Consider the following 22,551-nt stretch of genomic DNA (forward strand, 5'->3'; position numbering starts at 1 on the left):
ACCATGCCGTCTGTATACTTCTCTCCGTCATTGATTTCACTCCAGTTTCCTCCTCTCTTAATGACATCGGTCTTTATCATGTCCTGCCACCTCATTCTTGGTCTTCCCCTTGGTGTTTTGTCCTTTAATTGTAAATCAAACATTCTTCTTGGCAAATGCCTCTTGTTCATCTTCTTGACTTGTCCGAACCATTTCAAGCAGGACCTTTCAATCCTATTCTGGAGTTTTTAAATCTGAATTCCCTCCTTAATCGCATCATTCCTGATTTTGTCGTGTCTTGTCTTTCCAGCTGTGCTCTTCACAAATCTCATTTTTGTCCCCTGAATTCTGCTTTCACCTTTTTTCCTCAGTCTTTTTTTTTTTTTTTTTTTTTTTGTACATTTTTCAGATGCATATGTCACAATTGGTACGTAATAGATCTAGTATATAGCCTTCTTACACTTCAGTAATGTATTCCTGTTCCAGATCAAATCTATCTGCCTATAGAAATGTCCGCCCACTTGTATCCTTCTACTTATTTCTTCGCCTATCATCATAGGTTGTCATCAGGCTTGTGTCCATCATAGATATCACCACTAAGATCGGGTGTGCCGTGTCCAGGATTATTACTTTTGAAGCTTCTTTTTCTGTTGAAGGCATAAATTTAAGCTGCCAATCTGCCAAACCTGTCACAGCCACATAGGTGTGGTAGCTCTTATTTATTGGCAAAGCTTTCTCACCACGTTACAGTTTATCTGTGTATATACTAAATCAAGATCTTCAGCTTGTGTTTGGGAAGCAACATACAGCTTCAAATTTTTACACTAAAGGCATACTAAATTTGAGATAAATTTAGATATAAACCTGAAAACAGAAGTAACTATTATTACAAGATAATTTATGATATATTTCTTAATAATATTTATATACATATTAAGCAGAAATACATGTGCATGCTTGAAATTGTCACTTAACTGTCTTTTAAAATGGAAAATGAAAAAACTAAGAGGCTGTTTCAAACATTTACTTTTAGAATTGTCAGCAATTTTTTTTTTTTTTTCCAATAAAAGGTGTAAAGTATGTAAAGTACGTTTTATAAAATTTTAAATTTTTTATTAAAACTTAAGTACTTATTATATATACTAAAGTATATATAATAAGTACTGCAATCATCAAGAAAAGTTGCAATATTAGTATTGTTTAAACACGATTCAAAAAAATCTTAAATATTTAAGAAATTAAAAAGAAAGTTGGGAACAGGCGACCCACCACATTTTTTCTTCACTTTGGAGTGCCACAGCCACCAGTTAAAATTAATTTTAGCTTATATTCAGTAATTATTAAAATTAAGAGCATAAAACACTTTACAGGATGTTTATACAGGTAATGATCTGATACATTCAGTGTGCGTGTTTTAACTTGGCTTTTAAAATTACAAGAAAAAATTTTTCAAACTGAAATGAATATGAAAAGGTGAGTGAAGTTTTAGGTCGTGAGAAATTATTGAATCAGATCACAACTTTGTTGTCAGTTCTTGCACTTGCTTTTGAAATTAAAATAGAAAAGTGCTAAATATTTTTATGTGAAAGTGGAATTTTAAAAACTGACCTTTTTTTGAAATCCTAAAAAATCTCTATTCATTCCTTTAATATTGATGCACATAATTTTTCAATAGAACCAAGTCTATAATGAAATTCACTCCACTGCAGAATTTTCTTGTGTATACCTTTTGATTTTGAAAAAATTATTTATAATTTTACCTCTCTAAAACAGTTTTGGCCGGGTGCTTTGTTCAATATTTTCTTATTGCATCAAATTTAAAACTGGTAGTTCAGTGAAGGTTAAGAAAGAGACTGCAAAATCTCTGTCAGACACACAATCTTATTGGCCCTTCCAAAATGTGAATTTAGATTTTATACTGCAAACCAAAATACATTCTACCAGTGAATGATGAATGAATATATAAATTAAAATAAACTAAATTTTATCTGTTATCTAAGTTCTTGTTTCACATAAATCTGCTTACAACATTGGCTGCTCAGCAGTTTAGTTACAAATCTATTGAAATATTCCTTTAGGCATCAGAACTCCTCATTTCATGTAAATCTGCAGATTGCTGTACAGTTATTCCTTTCCTACAGCTTTATCATATAATCTACCATCATACGTTTTCAAAAGTCATAAAGCAATGTTATTGGTAATAGGAATATCATTTCTGAATTTTAACAATAGTCTTGGGAGGGGGGAATATCACATAAAACTTTACCAGAATTATTTTAATTACATTGATACTTGGCTGCTGTCTTCGAAAGATGTGTTGGGATGAAACAATAGGTACTTAAATGTGAAAAAATCTTCACATTTAAGTACCTATTGTTTTATACTTTTACAAAAAAAAAATAATAATAATAAATTTTCTGGTGAATAACCCAACAGAAAATTATACATTTTTTTAAACATTACCATGTTCTGATATATAATTTAATTTTTTAAAATATTATACAATAGATCATATGAATGCCATTTACGATATTCAGAAAATTCAAGTTTCTCTGTTAAAAAAAATTGATCATTTCGGCACTTAATTATGCACAATAATTATTGAATTATTATGGATCTGTGCTTTGAAAACTATTTTGTTATATAGATTAGCTTTATTAATCTAAAAGATATCAGCCTGTAATGCAATATCAGTTTTTTGTTCTGTGTTGTTACCAATGAATTTTATTTTTAAAAAGTTGAAAATAGTATTAAAATTTATAGGCTGTTCAACTACCACGAATTGCACTTATCACAGTTCTAAAGTTGCATGTTCCTTTGTTTATTTACTTTTAATGGTTTTTTTGTTTTTTATAGATTCATGGAACAACATCCTGAGATGGACTTCTCTAAATGCAAATTTTCGTAAAGAATAAGAATTTTCTCAATTTTAATGTATACATTAGTGATGTAAGCCTCTACTAGAATTCCTATTTGTAAAAACAGCATAAAAGTATATATATTAAGAATCAATGTGCTGAGTGGATTTGCAGCTTTTATTCATTATAAAGTGAATTATGTTTAGAGCAGCAGTCTGGAACTCATACAGCTTACACATTACACCATTATGGGAAGGAAATGTACAAAAAAAAACTCATTGCCAACCACCCAATTAGAATACTGGAAATAAGTGCTCCAACAACATTGAATGAATCTAAAAGAAAATTATTGGCAGTGATGCATTAGAAGAAGCATCGGGAATATCCTGCACCATGATCTCTAGTTGCTTCATTTAACTCTAAATAAAATTTATACTCCTCACTGTGTTTGATTCAATTGTTGAGCTTATGTTCAACTTAGAGATGAATGCAGTATCCACAATTTTTTTTTCTAATATTTTTTAAATTTTATATCATCACAAGTAAAGGTGACGCCACTATATATTTAAAAATCTGAGAAACCACCAGGACAGCTGTTTTGGTATTCTCATCAGCTGGCGGGTTGTCTTTATTAGTAAACATGACAAACTATGAATAACAATGTACATTTTCTAAGTGAACAGACCAGCAGTGTATGGAAATAAAACTTCCATTTAAACATTTAACAATATTATGTATACCTTTGACTCACAAAACTACTGCATTTGTTCTGTGTAATACAATAAATAAATCATCTTTATTGTTTAGAAATACAGGATGGCCATAATTAAAGTATCCCTATTCAGAGCTCGAAGTAATAAGTGGAATGCCACCAAAATTAGTAAGTAAACTATTCAAGGCATGGGGAGAAGGATCCGTGAAAAAAAAATATTAGTTCAAATATCTGCTGATAGGGGATAATATGGTACAAGAAAGACATGACAAACTGTACAGGAAAGACATGAAAAAGTACCAACAAATAAATAACAGACAAACCTTAATGAAATTACAAATTTTTATTTGTGCTCTTTGCAAAAAAACAAACTGAATTGCACTAAAGTTTTAAATCCAAACTAAAAATTAAGACACCTAAGAGAGCAAAAAATTTGCATAAATCTGAGTTAATTTAATTTTCCCAGCAGCAGAGAGCTATAAAGGCACAACGCGGACATTGCAAGCGTATTCTGTAAGTTTACTGTTAACAATGCGTCTCACTGCCTGATCACGCTTTAATTGCAAAGTTCTTCTACGTTAATGGATACAATGCAGCAGCCGCTCTGTGTGAATTTAGGCGCTGTAAGAACTTGCGTCAAGATCCATTATCAGCTGTGGCAGTTAGAAGGATGATTAACAAATTTGAGGAAACTGGGTTCTTTGTTGTTAAGCCTGGAAGAGGGAAGGAAGCCTGTTTTACCTCAGGTAGCAGAGGAAGTTGCAACGGCTATCATCGACCAACCCATGGATACAGCTGCTGGAACTAGTAGCAGTCCACAGAGAGTAGTGAGGCAATTGGATGTCCCATATTCCACTGTGTGGAAAATTCTTCGGAAACTAATCCACTATTATCCATACAAGATCAGTCGCCAGCAGCAGCTGCAAAGAAATGATCCTGAAAAACGAATGGCATTTGCTCTCACGTTTTTGTCCAGAATGGAAGTGGACGATGCCTGGCCATGTAACGTTCTTTGGGGAGATGAGGCCCATTTTTATCTCAATGGGACTGTCAACACTCAAAACTGCCAAATATGGGCTTCAGAAGCACTGCATGCTGTTCAGCAAATACCATTGCACTCGCCGAAAATCACCCTCTAGTGTGATGCAACTTCAAATTTCATCCTAGGGCATAGGGGGCATATGCCCCCCCCTTTAACCAAAAATTTGAAATTAAAGAAAAAGAAGGCAGGAGGTGATCTAAAAAAAACTCAAAAACCCTGGTCACCATGCCCCCCTTACGATGACACCCGGATACACCATTGTGCTACGGCCATACTTTTTCAAGGAATTGCACCCAGCAAGAGCAGTCACCTGTTCCATTACAGCACAAAGATATCATATGTTGAGCAGTTTCATTATTCCTCAACTGCAGCAAAAAAAGATGCCTGGATGAGAATATTTATGCGAGATGGAGCTCCTCCTCATATCGCATGACCAGTAGAGCAGCTTCTCTGGCATTACTTTACTGCAGAAAGATTCACTAGTCGTTTGTTTCCCATTGCATGGCCACCATGTTCACTTGTAAAAAAAAAAGTAAAGTGCAGCCATTATCAACCCACTGCAGGATGGAAGCCTCCTCAACAATTCATGCTGAGGGAAATGGATCATAATCTGCCACGCTGGTCCAGTGCGGGTTGGCAGATCGACCGTATTCAGCAGTCAGGAGCTTGAACCCCGGTCTACTCAAAGAGCGTGTGCTACTGCACTCCCGCTTCTGACCACTCGGCTACGGAGGCCTTGTTCACTTGACCTTACACCAATTGATGTTTTGGCTGTGGGGTCACCTCAAGGCCAGTGTCTATCGAGGAAGTGTCCCTAATCTGGCTGTCTTAAAGGACAACGTAACGCATCATGTGCAGAACATTACTTCAGAGATGTTCCATGATGTAAAAATAAAAATGTAAAAAAAAAAATCTCTATCATCTCAAGCTCAGAGCTTTTCTGCAGTTCCAAAGAACAATAGTTGGAACTATTGCAAGTTAAGTTCCTTCAGTGCAAATTTTAAACACCACAGGCTGATATCAGGAGGGGTACACTGCTTATTGTTTGTTGATTGGAACAGTGGAAAAAAAAAATCTGAGGAGCAGTAAGCTATTACACAATATTCAGATGTGTAAAATGGGTTTAAGTTTGAGAACATACCATAGTACGGTGGTGTCCAACCTACAGCCCGCGAATAATTTTTATACGGCCTGCACGGAAAGTGAACTAAAACAGCAGCGTTTTAGAGTCGCGCCACTGCATGTACAGGCATGCAAGCGTCCAGCTCGACTGTATCAAACATGCATGTGGTTCAATGCAGTCATATGTATGCTAAATACAGTTATGTACGTATCAATCTTTTCATATTGTGAAATTCTACTATTTTGATATAACTTGTTCGTTGTATTGAATTAAAACAATCATCCTTAAAAATGTTCCAAAAGAGGAAAGTTGAATTTGGAGTGTCGTGTTTTCAAAGGTGGACTGAAGACTATTTCTTCGTTGTTTACCACGAAAAAGCAATGTGTTTGGTGTGTAAGGAGACTGTGAATTTTTAAAGAATATACAGGAATTTAAAATGACACTATGATAATAAGCATAAGTCTTATGATAACGGAGTGTTGCAAAGAGAAAAGTGTTCAGAATTATAAAACGAATTAAGAAAACAACAAAACACTGAAAACGTATCAGTCAAGAAATTTATCTGCTGTAAGTGCCAGTTATCAAGTTTCACATTTGATCGCTTTTGAAAGTAAACCATTCAGTGGTGGTGAATTTGTTAAGCATTGTTTGTTAAAAAATGTGGGAAAATGTGTACGGAGAAACAAACAATGATAAAAGACATTAGTTTGCTTGACAAACAATTATGCAAAGAATGGATGATATTGGAAAGAATTTGTTCAAACAACTTTTGGAAAACATAAAATAAATTAAATATTTTAGTATGGTGCTGGATGACAGTACTGATGTAAATGACACAGCCGAACTCATCCTCATGCGTGGAATTGATAATTTTGTACCAGTTGAAGATTTAGCTGATCTACAGAGTATTCATAGAACAACTGCAGGTGAAAATCTTTTTGAAAATTTTTGCCAATCTATTGAAAAGTTAGGATTAAATATTAAAAACCTGATAAAGTCACAACTGGCGGTGCAAAAAATATGATTAGCTAAAACATTGTTCTTATGGATAGAATAACCAAGAAAATGGTAGATATCGGAGCTGAAACTCCAACTGGAATTCACAATACAGTGAATTCCAGTTGGAGTTTCATCAAGAATCTTTTTATGGGAAAGTTTTGGATCTCCAACACGTTATGAATGTAGTTATTTCAACTGTAACTTTTATAAGGTCACATGGCCTTAACCACCGAATTTTTCAACGGTTTCTTTCAGAAATTGAAGCTGAATATGAAGATGTAATTTTATATTGTGCAGCAAGATGACTTAGTTGTAGCAAAGTATTACATCTGTTCTTCAAACTGTGTCGTGAAATTGATATTTTTGTGACAGAAAAATGAAAACCAATAAAACAACTATCAAATGTGGAGTGGCTGTTTGATCTTGCAATTCTTACAGACATTTCTAGTCGTTTAAATGCTCTTAGTTTAAAATTACAATGGAAAGAAAAATTGGTCTGATTTGTTTGGTGACATCAAATCATTTCAGAATAAGTTGTTATTATTTAAATCTCAAATTGAGCTAGACAATTTAGTTCACTTTGAATATTGTACCGAGCTAAAGGAGAAACACATTTCTAAAGAATTGTTGCCTCTCGTTATTACAATTATTTTTTGACAAGTCTAAAAGTCGATTTGCTGATATAAAATCCCACGAAAAAGACAAGCTTGTTTCAGAGCCCATTTATTTTTATGGCTGAAAAATACAGTCCCAGCTTCAACTTGAAATTATTGATCTTCAACCCAAAACATGGTTCACAAATAAGTACAGTATATTGACTGCGAAAATAAAATACTGTACTTGAATTCTACACAGCTCTCCCATCTGAAGATTTTCCACTAATAAAATAAAATACAATGAAAATGTCTACTTTGTTCGGATCAACAAATGTTTGCGAGCATGTTTTTTCACGCATGAAATCAAATAAATATTTTAAAAGAAACAGAATAACAGATGAGTATCTTCATTCCATATTGAGAATTGAAGTCACAAATTTTTCAACCAAATTTTGAATAATTATCTAAAAACATTTAGCCTCAATCATCTCATTAAATGTTAAGCTTTGTTAAGTAAATGTTATTGTGTATTGTACTTAATAAAAGTTTCGAATATTTTCAATTTCAGGTGTATCATTATATTTATTTATTCACCTTAATATTGAAAAGCAGTGATCTTTTTCAGGTTGTAAATTTTCTAAAGTGAGCATTTAAAAGCAAGGCGCCTCTGTAGCCAGGTGTTCAGGAGCAGCAGTGCGTAACACACGCTTCTTGATTAGGCTGGGGTTCAAGCCCGTGACCACCAAATACGGAGGATGCGGAAAGGTCATGGAATGACCACCGCATATCCCCGGAGCATATGGCCTGAGCTGCTAATGCTCCTTAAAAAATAATAATAAATAAAATTTAAAAGCAAAAGTAAAGTAGTTTTTAAAAAAACAAAAGTAAGTCATCTTTATAATTTTAATAAAATCTAAAAAATAAATCACTGATATAGATTTGTTGCACATAAAAGTGTTGGGAATTTACATTTTCTGCATAGCCTGAAAATAAAAAACGGTAACATGAAAATAGAGAAACTTTCTTTTACGTGTAACAAGATATGGAAAATGTAACAATTTTTTTCTCGAGCCACTCAGTAACTTTGAATATGGCCCCTGTATGAGTAAACCTTTACTCATACAGGAGCCATATACATGGCCACCACTACCATAATACATTGTCCATACAATGACGTTTAGAGGAGGAAGCATCATGATGCTGTACTGCTTTTGACTGTTGGAGAGCCATTACATGCATTTTCTTGCATCAGATGCAGAGGCATGTGATGCAAGAAACTCTACTACTACTACATTTTTCGTAGAGGATTTTCATATGGACCAATACAAACTTTAAAAGAATCTAAAGATCAAGGTTTAACTGCACAGAGGTTTTTAGAGAACTGCTCAAATACAACGTGGCACATCTCTCATTACCATCTTCGCACGGCCAATTTCCCCAATAGTGCAATTGCAGGAATGGCAAACTGATCGCTGGCACTTTATTTCCTGAACAAGCACATCCTTTAGCTACAAATTAAAACTCTTATTAACTTAATCTTGTTTTTCTAGCCTAACTGTATGTAAAAGTTTCGTTATGGTTAGTTAGGTTAATGGAAAATAAATGAAGGAAAGTAGTACCCCATCCCATGGATCTTTGCAACAAGCAATGATAGACAAGTATACTTCCTCCCAATGCAGGGTATCATATTCTAAAGATGCAAAGATCTGTGGGATACTGGCTACTAATTACCGGTGGTTTGTGTTAAAGCAAATAATGTCTTGGTGCTAGTTTAAAATCAGCAAAAGTCCCCCCCCCCTTCATCATCATCATCAGCCATTTTCAATCCACTGCAGGATGAAGGCCTCTCCAGCAACTTTCCAGTTCCTTCTGTTTTGAGCACTGGCCATCCATTTACTACCCACAAACTCATGAATTTCATCTATCCATCTCCGCCTTTGTCTTCCAGGTTTTCTTCTAGCTCCTCTTGGATACCATTCTGTTATTTTCTTAGTCCATCTGTCATCATGTCTTTGAGCTATGTGTCCTGCCCAAGACCATTTTAGTTCTTTAGTTTTGATAAGAATGTCCTTTACTTGAGTTTGTTGCCTAATCCATGTGTTTCTCTTCTTATCTAACAGTCTGATTCCCAATATGATTCGTTCCATTCTTTGCTGTGTAGTTCTCAGCTTCTCTTCCATTCTTTTGGTGAGTGCCCAAGTTTCACTTCCATAAGTCATGGTGGGGAGTATACATTGGTTCATTATTTTACGTTTCAGACAAACTGGGATATTGCTCTTCAGTATGTGACTATATTTCCTGAATGCTATCCATCCAAAATTTATTCTTCTCTTGACTTCCAGTCGTTTATCATTATTACAGCTGATAACTTGGCCCAGATAAGTATATGACTCCACCTTTTCAATTTCAATCATTATTTCCCTTTCTGTGGCATACTTTGTTCATCATTACTTTTGTTTTAGCCATATTCATCTTGGTCACCCCCTTAGTGCTGTTTTAAAATCAGGAAACAATTTAAAACCAGCACGGGGATTCTTTTTACGATTTTAAACCAACACCAATGGGGATTCGTTTTCCAATTTAAAACCCCTGGTGCTAACCCCTGATGCTGGTTTAAAATCGAGAAACGAGTTTCCGCCCCCTTGCTGCTGGTTTAAAAATAGCACTGGGAGGGAGGACTTATCCCAATTTAAAACCACTGTGAAGACAGCATTCACTCTAATACAAACAACCTTCTAGAGAGTGACATCACCTACAAAGCATTCTCCAAATAGGCCCAAAGTCTCTTCACAAGAAGACTAACCCTGCCACAACCTGGTTTAAAAAATAGCACCAGGAGGGGGGGGCTTTCCCAATTTAAAACCAGCATGAAGACAGCATTCATTCTAATAAAAACAACCTCCTAGAGAGTGACATCACCTACAAAGCATTCTCCAAATAGGCCCAAAGTCTCTTCACAAGAAGACAAACCCTGCCACAACCAGCAAACCCACCTGAATAAACAGCAACTTGCTACCATGAAAACTACAGTGCAATAAAGCCAAGCAGCAATGGCTTGTTGCCTGGATGGAGGCACCTGACCATAGGTGCTGCTCCCATGAAAATAAGAGCAAACCAGATTAAGACATACTTATCCCCAAATGTGATTCAAAATCGGAGGCAAATGACCACAGAATGCAACAAAGCCTGGCCAATAAACTCCACTTCCCGGACAAGCTGAAAACGCAACAAACACTGGACCTGACTACCACTTGCAAGGACTTCACTCACAGCACGGGTGGGCCCAAGTCAAGTCTCGTATGACAACTGCCTGATCAGACCCCTGTGGAGGCTGGACGGTTACCACCGGACTTGACAGTGCAACTCTCCTGCAAAGCACCTTAATGGCAATCTTGCTTGAGCTCCCTGTCTTGATTCACTTTATACCCTTCTGGTGGGGTCTGGACAGGCTCCACTGACCACTCAGGTCATCTTCTCTATCGTCCTCATTCTTCTGTATTTTCCCCCCCAGTCTTCAGTCTCCCCCCATTCTACCTATACCCTAGAGTATGGCCTACACGTCTGAATCATACAAAATTGAACCTCAACTTTTGGCTAACAAATTCTAGCATTTACCCCCCCCCCTCCCCTTTTTTTTTTTAGGTGATTTCACATTCCTGAGATTTCACTGAAATCTCAGGAAACTAGGTGGCAGGACCTGCCAGAGTAAATATCTGAACTACTGGATCAAACTGGTCTGATTCCACGGTGCTCAGTGCAGGCAATGTTGGTCCTCAGCAGGGGTCTAGAGGAACAATGGTACACAACACACAATATCCACACACTTTAAATCTCTGGCCTTCCCAGTGAACTGGTATACCTACAATGAAAGCAATGCGGAGATGGTGAAAACCCCCGGTGCTGTTTGACACAAAACATTAACACAAACCACCATTAATTAAAAACCTGTAAAAGCAACCAAGCATCCCACGGATTTTGGCAACATTCTTTACAACTTTAGAATATGGTACCCCATGTTTCCGTATGCTCTAAGGCAAACCTGCCAGCTTTAGTCGGTGGGAAGATGGCATTTATTCTAACGCAAACCAGTGGGCATCTGCCCCTCCCCCTTAAATGTGGTGTTTCTAGGTCTATCTAAAAAAAATACTCAGAAACCTGTTCGTCATATCCCCCTTATACAATGATACCTGGATACGATGGTGATGCAAAGCACAGGTCATTAGCAGCATGTTCTGAGCAACCAGTATCCCATGTATCTTAGCGACTATTTCGCATCCACAGAATATGGTACCCCATGTTTCAGTATACATTTTAATGCAAATCTGTCAGTGGGAGAAGCTATACTCACAAGCAGTGTATTATGGCAGACCTCTGCAAAATTCCACAGAAGCGGTACCATGTAAAGATTAACCGATGTATCCAAGGGCACCCTTTTACAGCTATGGAGAACTGCTGTAAATGCAGCATGATTGGTCATGTAGCATAGTTTTTGTAGACATTTACTAATTATCAAGGCCAGTTTTACTGGGTTGCAGTTAGCACATTCCAGAGTCCGAGTAAGGAGTAAAGTGAACACCAGGGCTCCAGACAACCAATATCTGGCCTTGATCATGAGTTCTAGACTTGTGGAAGTACCACTATGGAAAACATTAGCATACATCTCATGTGATTGACTGATGCAGGGGAGTATTCAGTGGTGGGCAGAAGGGTCATGCTCCCTTATCCAAAAACTTACAAAGAAAAAGAACACAGAAGGCATTCTTTTTAAAAAAAAACTCAAAACCCTGGTCGCCATTCCCCCCCCCCTTATGATGACACCTGAACACACCACTGGGCTGGTGTAGATGATGTTAGCTTTCATTAATAGTGATTGACATCCAGGTGACTCCCATTTTACATACAGTGAAGTAAATTCTTGCTGAGAACTTATTAAAACCAGAAGTGTAAGGGATAGGAGGCACCTCAGGAGTAGCTTTTACACTAGAACGCTTTTGAAACCATTACCAAATTGATATTAATATCAGGTAAAAATTGAATAAAAGTCAAGCTCTGTATATGAGTATAAGAGGTTTACAAATACTGTTTATTGACAGCAATAAAAGCAGCGAAGATTAGTAGTTAGAACTAGAGATGTTAACCGGCACAGGCCCTGGGACCCACTTCACTGCACTTGCCATTCCTTTCCAATTCCTTCTTCCAGATCTGGGCCCAGAGGATACCCACGCCCTTCGTCATCCCTGGTAATAACAAAAGCAATGTTATAGTGCCCTCAGGTTAGCAGAGAATGAGGGATCTGGGGGGGAGTGATTTTGCAGTCAGATGCACATGGGATGCCAAGACAGTCCATTGCGTTTTGTTGACAATATACAGAAATTTATCCAGCAGGAATAAGGTGATTATCCCATTATATAGTCCAGTCACAATATTATGACCACCCCTCAATGCAGACATCACACATGCCTAGCAAATCATACAGCACATGTGTCAAGTTCACACACTGCAAACATAAGGCTTGCTATTCGGCATCCGTGAACACAGTAACAGACTGTCATGGGCAATGCTAGTGACCTATCAGACCTGGAAAAAGGCATAGTCATCTACTATCAGGCCAGGGGTGCCAGCATTTCCGAAACGACTTTGTGAAATGCTCACGTGCTGCAGTGGCAAAAGTGTATCAAGACTGGACAAATGGGACAGTTTTGACGACCCGACACGCCAATTGTGGAGCCCCATGCGCCATTGATCCCAGAGGTGAACGTCAGCAGAAACGGTTGGTCAGGACCAATTGGCACACTACTTTTGCTTAACTGGCTGTACAATTGAACTGTGGGATCAACAAAAATATCTCCGACACGATAGTGCAGTGAACCCTGTTGCACATTGGGCTCCAAAGAAGACGCTCCAGTGACAGAACCCATGCTGATGGCCATTCATCGCAAACAATGCCATCAGTTTGCACAACAATACCAACACTGGACCACAGCCAAGTGGCAACGGATGGCCTCCGATGAGTCACGGTTTCTGCTCCACTGAGTGGATGGACGGTGGCGTATTAGGTGTGAAACCTCTGAGAACAAACACCCGGACAAGATTGTTGGCAGAAGACAGGCTGGTGGGGGCAGCATTATGATCTGGAGAATGCTTTCATGGCATGGCTTGGGTCCGCTTGTTTGTTTGTTATTAGGAGCATTAGCAACTAAGGCCATATTGCTCTGGGGATATGCGGTGGTCATTCCCTGACCTTTCCGCATCCTCCGTATTTGGTTGTTACGGGCTCGAACCCCGGTCTTATCAAGAAGCGTGTGCTACGCACTGCCGGTCCTGCCCACCTGGCTACAGAGGCGCCGCTTGGGTCCACTGATACCTCTGTAGGGCACCCTGAATGCAAATGGTTACCTATCGATCGTCGACGATCAGGTACTCCCGTACATGTTGACCGTATTCCCTGAGGGCGATGGTATCTATCAGTAAGACAATGCACCATGCCATGTCCCAGAATTGTCCGTAAGTGGTTTGAGGAGCATGATGAAGACTAAGCTACTCCCTTGACCACCAAATTCTCTGGATCTTAAAACCCAATTGAAAAGCTATGGGACCACCTCAATCGACACATCAGACGGATGGATCCTCCACCAAGGAACCTACAGGAACTCCAGGGTGCACTGCAGTCTGCATGGTCACAGATACCCGTAGCAACCTTCCGCGGACTTATTGAGTCCCTCCCACGTCGGCTGGCTGCTGTGCATGCTGCGAAAGGCGTATATTCTGGATTATTAGAGGGAATGGACAGATGATGTGGGAACTTTTCCATTTTTTGGCTCATGCTGTATAAGCTTGCTTTCTAGCATCTTTGCCAATACTGATTTGATACACTTTGTCAAAAAATATACGCACTCATGGTAGCACAGTTGTTAAGATAGCCGTCCTCTCCATACCAGGTAAAAAAAGACCTGAGTTCGAGTCCCATCGATGACAGAAGAAATTTTTATGGGCATTTTTCCCGATGTGGCTAAGTTAGTCAGTCTCAGGCGAGAATAGCATGATTTTTTCACACAGAAACTCATGTTTCTCATCCAGCAAACAGAAAATCGACCTCAGAACACACACAATTTACAAAGAATACAAAAGGAGCAATATGGTCTTAGTCGCTAATGCTCCTAAAAAACCTACAACAACAAAATATATTTATATACTTTTGCTTATACATCTTCATAACAAACAGAAAGAAATAAAAAAAAAAGCCAAACTCTATATATCAAAGTGGGGTCTGGAATCCTGAATTTACCGAAGGAGCTGGTTCCCAACGATTTCTGCACGCTGCCGCTACCCATGTTGCCGATGAATAGCACAATTCTTTCGGTTTTTACTTTCCCTGTCCTATCGTAATGAAACTGTTACGATTGGTTACACTAGGAAAATGGGGATAAGTTAGTAAAATTTTAATTTGTAATTTCCAGTTAAAAGAAGTCGATGTCTTCTTTTAACTGGAAATTAAAAATCAAATAAAAAACAAAGTAAAATCAAATTAAATAAAAAGTAAAAAATTGCCAAAGAAAGAAACCACATCTCTCACAATTCCTTATAATTAGTTTACTATCTTCCAGTATATCGTGTTAAAAAATGTTTTCCATACTATTTTTTTTTTTTTTATTCTCAAGGACCATTGTTATGTACAGGTACTTTTTTTTTTTAAGAACCTATAGTACGTTAGGCTTCTGTAGCCGAGTGGTCAGGAGCGGGAGTGCAATAGCACACGCTCTCCGAGTAGACCGGGTTTCAAGCCCCTGACTGTGAATACGGTCGATCTCCCAACCCACACTGGACCAGCGTGGCAGATTATGGTCCATTTCCCTCAGCATGAATTGTTGAGGAGGCTTCCATCCTGCAGTGGGTTGATAATGGCTGCACTTTACCTTTTTTTTTAGTACTGTACTTAGTACCGTGCGTGGGTTCAAGGTTGAAAAGTTGAAAGAAGATACTTGTTGACATTAGACTTGAACTTCTGTTGATTGTAATTTTCAGGAAATGCTTATGAAGGAAGGTTGTTCCAGAAAGCTGTAATTGAATGAATAAATGAAGAATAAAAGTTGGTTCTGTGAGTTTGAAGTTGGGCAGCAAAATGATGTTGACTGGTTGCGGCACGTGTTGGGATTGCTTTGAAAGAGAGAGCGTGAATTATAGAAGCCAGTTCAGAACAGTGCCTGTGGAAGTATCTATATAAAGATCTGAGACAGAGAGTGGAGAAACTGTTAGAGATGAGACTGTTGCGCGGTAGCACAGGGGTACCCAGTGTTGGGCGGACGTCACCGTCCGCCCAACACTGGGTAGAAAAGGCCCGGGTTCGAATCCGTCGATAATGTGAAGAATTTTAATGGGCTTTTTTCACTCCGTGGCTGAGTTAGTCGGTTTCAGACACAATAAATATATGGGTAGATGTAATCATATATTTATTTATTTTTTTTGTTAGAGATGAGACATTAATGAACTTAACTGCCCTCTTTTTAATGGAATCTAGAAGACTGAGAGAGGTTTTGGGGGGCACCGCCCCCAGATGTGCGAACAATATTACATAGTAGGCTGAATTTGCGATTTCTACAGAGTCAACAATAGTTTGGAAGAAAAGTAATGCCCAAGAGAAAACCAAGCTTTTTAGATGCAGAGGAAGAAATATTTGTATTGTGCTTTATGCCAGGAGAGATTAGAAGTCAGGGTAATCCCCAAAATCTTGCCTACAAATCAGCGCGTCACCAAAGATAAACATAGGAGCAGAAGAATCCTTTTTGGGAGATATAAGACAGGACTAAGTTTTAGAAGGATTGAAATTAAGTTATCTTTGCCCCACTGGAGATCAGCATTTAAGGAAATGGTAGTGGATATTCGAGAAGTTGAAGCTGATTGAGCAGGCCAAGGTTTCTCAAACTGGAAGGTGGAATGCTATCGTCAGCAAAACTATGGATAGGATTTCCAGTCAATGGAAGAAGGTCATTAATATACAAGAGGAAAAGAGTGGGAGAAAGAACTGAATCTTGAGAAACACCAGCATTAGTGGAGAAGTTAGAAGACAGAGAGCCGTCTACCATTAAGCAGTGGGCGGTCAGAGATAAAACTGAATACTCAATTACAAAAAAACAGCTGGTAAACCATAGGATGGAAGTTTATTTAGAAGACCTTTATGCCAAACACGAACGAAAGCCTTGGAGATGTCAAGAGCAACTGCTTGTGTTTCACCCAACTTTTCCATTCAATTTGTCCATAAATAGGTAACATAAGCTGGAATATCACTAGTGGATCGACACTAACAGAATCCATACTGGCGATCGTTGATCAGACGGAATGTTTCTAGATAGTTTAAGAGTTGGCGGTTAATTGGTTTCTCCATTACTTTAGAAAAGTAGAAGTAGTTGCAATGGGTACGATAATTCAATGGGAGGGATTTGTCACCCTTTTTTAGGAATTGGCTGGATTTGAGCAAATTTCCAAGCAGAAGGAAAAACACCTTTGGAATAAGAAAGTGAAAAAAGGCGGCAAACAATAGAAGTAAGTTCAGGAGCTCAGGTTTTGAAAACAACTGGAGAAATACCATCAGGACCTGGAGCTTTCTTAGCATCAAATTCATCAAAATCGTTCTGTTATCCGTTTCAACGAAGACCACAAGAAGCATTGAATGGAATGTACTAGGAATGGTTTGAGGTGATTTACCAAGATCATAAATACATGAGTTGGAAGGAAAATAGGACGGCAGCAGGTCGGCTTTATCTTTGGCTGATGTGGCAAGGGAACCATCTGGTTTTGACAGAAGTGGGAACAGAAATGGGCAAAAATTGCAGCCAATAGTTTTGGCAAGAGACCAGAATGTTTGGCTATCATTTGAACAAGAAGCAAGTTTTCTACTCTTAGCCTGTTCGAAATCTAGTTTGGACTGATTAATAACTGCTTTGCAAAGTATAAATGATACTTAATAATAAAAATTATTATTATGCTATGTCGCTTATAAAAACGTAGTACTGGAAATATTTTGTGATAAAAATTCAGAAATATTATACGATTTCAGAGAATATAGACTTAGTGATTCGCTTTAAAAAAATATTATGTTGAAATAGGTTCGCTAAAAAAAAATTTTACGTTGGAAGGGGTTCGCGATAAAAAAATATTATCTTGAATGGGGTTCGCGGTCAAAAAAGGTTGGGAACCGCTGACTCTATAGGATGTAGAACAATTTTACAAAAAATTTGCTAATGTTCTTTATAATAGGAAGTACTGTAATGCATAAAATCAATTGATGAGTAAGATTCCTCTTTTCTTCCTTGTAATACTCATGCTTCCTGAACAGTACTATTCTTGTCTAGCAAATACCCGTTTCTTCAAATTATTTTTGAAACGTCGGCAATAAATTTCTTGGGATATCTTGTCGCCTCATATTTTCATAAGATATCTGAAATCTGAATGCAGAATTGCACAAGTACTGTATATAGTAGTATTTTCAACTTCAAACTTATTCTAAAAAATATATCTTGCCATAATCTTGTCCAATAGTATATTTTTACACGTACTTTTTTTGGGGGGGAGGATAAAAAAATAAATAAACAATTTTTCTGAAAATGATATTGAAAATCTGGTTAGTGTGGTCTTAGGTCCCAGTACTCAGTTGCTATAGCGATATCTTATCTATTGGTCCAGCACCAAATAACTTTTGCTTCTCTCTATTTCTCACCTTATATCCTAAGCATTCTTCTTACACCGATGTCCAGTTCCTACTATTGAATCTTTATCGATTGCAACCTTCATCCTGTGGCGCCGTTTTTGTCAGCTAATAGGCTCAGATGGAGGTAACAAAGTCTGCCAACAAAGGACCGTTTGTCACTAGCTCTATTTCCGGAAAGCATGAAGCAGAGGCCTGCCAAAGAGGACATCCTCAAACAACGAATACAGAGATGTTATGGGCAGAACAATTAAAATTATAATATTCGAATATAATCCACAATTAGAATAACTGTTAGTGAAGAAATTCTACTTTATTTATTAAAGAATAGGGTTTTAGAAAAAATAAATAAATAAAAATTTTAATATTAGACACATAAACCTGTTAGAAAAAGAAGTTTGTGTGATTGAATTGCGAAAGAATATGACTAAAGCTTTGTAATTTGACTTAGTATTGGTATTAACGTTACAAAGCTTTTTCCATTTTTCATTTTCCCATCATATAAACTGCAGATTTGTTAAACTTTTTTTTTTATAAAAAAAAAGTTTAACATTTTTTAAAAAGTTTAAAAAAATATATTTTTATAAAAAAAAAGTTTAACAAATTAACACCATACAAGTTTATGTGATTACAGGTATATTAATGAATCTTCAAAAATATTTTAGAAATAAAATCCTATCACCAAAAAGTTATGTCTCCCCTACCAGCGAAAACAGACCTTTATTTTATTCATCATCAAGACTTGGTACTCTCTACTTCAAGATGTCTAGCTGCCAAGTTTTGCAGAGATTTTTGTAACGATTACTTAATCTTACCCGGTCTGGTTGCTGACGATTTGATGAACTCACGTCTTCATTCTTTGTAGAACTGAAAGTGGACCGTCCGTCTCTGGCACCGTCTTACCCTCCGAATGTAAGTTACAATAGAAGATAAAGCTTATTGAGATGGAAAAAGATACAATCCTCAAAACCTTTTCAAAGTCGACAACAGCTTTGAAAAGGGAAATTGAAACCAATTGCAGCTTTGCATTTTTTTTTTTTTTTTTTTGTCTGAGAAATCTTTTTTCTTTTTTTTTGTTTGTTTGTTTTATTTCCAATCCAACAGTTTTATTTTATAAATTTGCAAAGTTCTATCATTGTTTTATCCAATACACACTGGTGTTCAAAGAAAGTGCATCACCCAGGAAATTCACATTTATAACACTTTTTCGCGATGGTATGTTACATTAATGACTAGCATCACAAAGAGGAATATAAACAAAAGATATTTATTAATAGTTAAGGCAAAGCTAAGTAATATTTGACAGGTGCTCTCAAAATATTCCAAAATGAGCATTTTGGTATTCACGCAACCTTTATACAACTATTTTGGTAAACACGACAATTATGGCTGAAATGTTATCAGAAGCCCTCTATTTGCTTCAGTTTATCATTTTAAATGGAAACAAAATGAAAAGTTCACCAGGTAAAAACTAATATTTAGTTGAACCGCCTCTAGCCCTGATGACAGCAGCACACCGTCGAGGCATTCACAAGATCAATTTCTGAAGATAATCAACTGATAGTTCGTTGATAGTTCGTGGTTCCAAACACGAAATATGAAGTTCACGAAGGGTCTTTGGTTTCTTTCTGGCTACTGCAGATTCCACACGATGCCAACAGTAGGATTCAGTTCCAGGCTGTTTCCTGGCAAGCTAACAGTTGTAATGGACCATTCTTCCAACCATTTTTTCACCTGTAACAAATATAAACACATTACTGTCGAATCTCTAATGCATAAATGAAGCTAAAGTAACTACAGAAGTGCCTACTTACACTCTTTGCCAGAAGACAAGGAGCAGAGTCGTCCTGAAAGATGCAGTTACTTGGCAGGTTGAAATGGTCTCTATTGGTTGGCAGCAATTTGCCTTCCAATACAGTCAGGTATCCACTGGCATTTACTTTGACTTAGTATTGAATCTTTTATAAACTGCAGGTGATACGAAATACAGCCCCCATACCATTTGGCTGGTAGGGAATTTCACTTAGACACCATACAGTCTGGATGGTATTTTTCACCACGTCTATGGCGAATTGTTTGTCTCCCATCAGAGGCATGCAGGTTGAATTTCTTCTCATCCGAGAAACTGACTTCCACTGCTCGGGGGTCCATTTGACTTGCTCCTTACGCCACATTAATCGGGCCTTTTTCATTTTATGTGTGAGGAGGGCTTCTTGTTAGGACGACAGGCTACAAGTCCATTTTTGGAGAGGTGTCTTCTGACTGTTACTGCACTTGCTACCACTCCTGTATGTTCTGCCCATTCTCTTTTCAGCTAATACGAAGAAGCTTTACGGTTTTTAAGGCATAAGCGTCAAAACGTGGTCCTGTTTTGGCGTAGAGACTCGTTTGCGTCCGGTTCCCTTTTTTTTTTCCTATCAGCAGGACCAGTATACTTGAGTTTGGAAAGAAATCTACTCACTGTCGACTGATTACAAGACACTCTATAATCAATATGACGGGAAGAACATCCTTCCTCACGTAAAGCAATAACAGCACTCTTTCTTCGTGGTGTCAACTGCACGTAACTCGCCATCCTGACACAAGCAAGGAATGACTGTAACTCTTGCAGAGAGTGCTTATATAGCTGAAGGTAACAGTTGATGCAATATTGAAGGTAACAGCTGATGATGTATACATACTATACAGCTGATGTAATATTACATCATTACCTGCGCGTGTAAATCTTATCTGATGCAATCTCTAAGAGATATTGCCATATACTTACGTTATTCGGGCGACAATTACAATTTTAAGGGGTGATGCACTTTCTTTGAACACCAGTGTATACAGGTTAACATTTAATTATTAAAAGTAAGTGGTATTTACTTCATGCCAAACGCTAACCCAAATGAAATCATTAGTCTTATTTACGAGGGATAGCGGGAAAGCGTACAAATTTAGTTATCATTTTGAGGGTCACGGTTATCGTAGAGCTTTAGAACCCCTGCTCTATGACCTTTCCAAGGAAAGATGAAGAAATCAAGATGGGGGGGGGGATGAATCAATTTCGTTTTAGTATTTCTTTGCGTAACATGCATTCTGATTGTGATAAAGATTATTATCATAATAGATGAAGATTACATATGTGTGTTATGTTGTCTTCAGCATTTATGTACTTTTTGACCAGTAAATTGAATAACGAGAGAGACAGGGAAGTCTGTACGATACAGTTATAAAGAAGGTTACGCTTAGACAGACGTGCAACGCTCTGTCTAGCTAGATCTTGCTGATAAAGTTGTCACCAGTTCGGTACAATCATTTGTTAAAATGCGTTCTCCTCGGCTGAAAACAGTTTCATTACATCAGTTCATCTCACAAACTCAAAGAACGCCCAAAGAATACAAATGCCAAATCTGAAATTAATCATTACGAAGACTTTTTTTTTTTTTCATTGAACATGAGGGTGATACCAGCTAAGCCATTTGTACTCTTCAGACGTTTAACCAACCAGTGACTAGCCAATGGAATAAGTTACCTTCCCGATATATAAGTTAAACGTCTAATTTCCCCAAAATCTCAACGTCTCTGACGATGAGATTTTGGGGAAATTAGTTGAGTACGTAAAGCATGACAGGAAGAGAAAAGGTTTCTACCCCCCCCCCCCCGGGCGCCTCCGTAGCCAGGTGGGAAGGAGCAGCAGTGCGTAGCACACGCTTCTTGATTAGACCGGGGTTCGAGCCCGTCACCACCAAATACGGAGGATGTGGAAAGGTCAAGGGAATGACCACCGCATATCCCGGAGCAATATGGCCTTAGTTGCTAATGCTCCTAAAAACCAAATAACAAACAAGTTTCTACCCCCGTTGGCAGATGCAGCAAAAAAAACCTAGCTTCTTTGCATCATTTGACTATTCTAATACTAATTAATATTAATACAACTCTCTACATATTATCCTCCACAAACCGACTGAGCACCCATGCTCGAAATCCCAACATGTCTCCGCATACCCAAACATTAAGATGCTTACAGGCACTATATCCTTTAGCAACTGTGTCACAATTCCCAAAACATATTGACACTACAAATATAGTGGATGGGGTGGGGAGAGGAGAGGAGCGCGTTCTGGAGAGTTACGTATAATTTAGTAATTCGTGGTGGGCTAAGTTCAAAAATGACATTATTTTTCTCCATCACGTACAGATTTTCCGAGAAATGTCATACAGTACTACCTTTTTTTTTTGTTTTGTTTTTGAATAAAATACGCAAAAATAATAAACAGTATTTTTTATTATTACAAAACTGGTGACCACTATTTAATAATCATGTTCATAATTTCCCCATTTTTTTTTTCCGAAGCATGATTATGAACAGAGAACTGGAGAAGTTTGCACTGCACAGCGCAATATGCGGTTAATATAAGCTTACATGGCTTCAATTAAGAAGAACCGGGAACTACCTCGCTTATTTTTCGGTTTTCATATTTGGGCTGAATTTGATGTTAGCATTACTGCTTAGAGATTGCATTTTTAAATTAAAATTTTGCCAAATAAACTGTTTTTT

The 22,551-nt window shown here is 37.6% G+C and overlaps 2 protein-coding genes across 2 annotated transcripts in view; both read left to right on the top strand.

Annotated features, from left to right (window-relative positions):
• The window catches only part of nudC (nuclear distribution C, dynein complex regulator), a 54,400-nt gene extending 51,422 nt beyond the window's left edge, over positions 1-2,978 (top strand). Inside the window, exon 10 of the mRNA XM_090377392.1 lies at positions 2,836-2,978. Within this exon, the coding sequence (XP_090233518.1) occupies positions 2,836-2,887 (52 nt within the window). The 3' untranslated portion in view covers positions 2,888-2,978. The remainder of the gene's footprint in view (positions 1-2,835) is intronic.
• Positions 2,979-6,567: 3,589 nt separating this feature from the next.
• LOC150083625 (protein lin-28 homolog) overlaps positions 6,568-22,551 on the top strand; it is a 63,486-nt gene continuing 47,502 nt past the window's right edge. Inside the window, exon 1 of the mRNA XM_090378544.1 lies at positions 6,568-6,640. Within this exon, the coding sequence (XP_090234670.1) occupies positions 6,568-6,640 (73 nt within the window). The remainder of the gene's footprint in view (positions 6,641-22,551) is intronic.

Source organism: Mastigoproctus giganteus, chromosome 7 (assembly GCF_048544385.1).
Source record: "Mastigoproctus giganteus isolate SK-2022 chromosome 7, ASM4854438v1, whole genome shotgun sequence".
In the NCBI taxonomy this organism is placed as follows: domain Eukaryota; kingdom Metazoa; phylum Arthropoda; class Arachnida; order Uropygi; family Thelyphonidae; genus Mastigoproctus; species Mastigoproctus giganteus.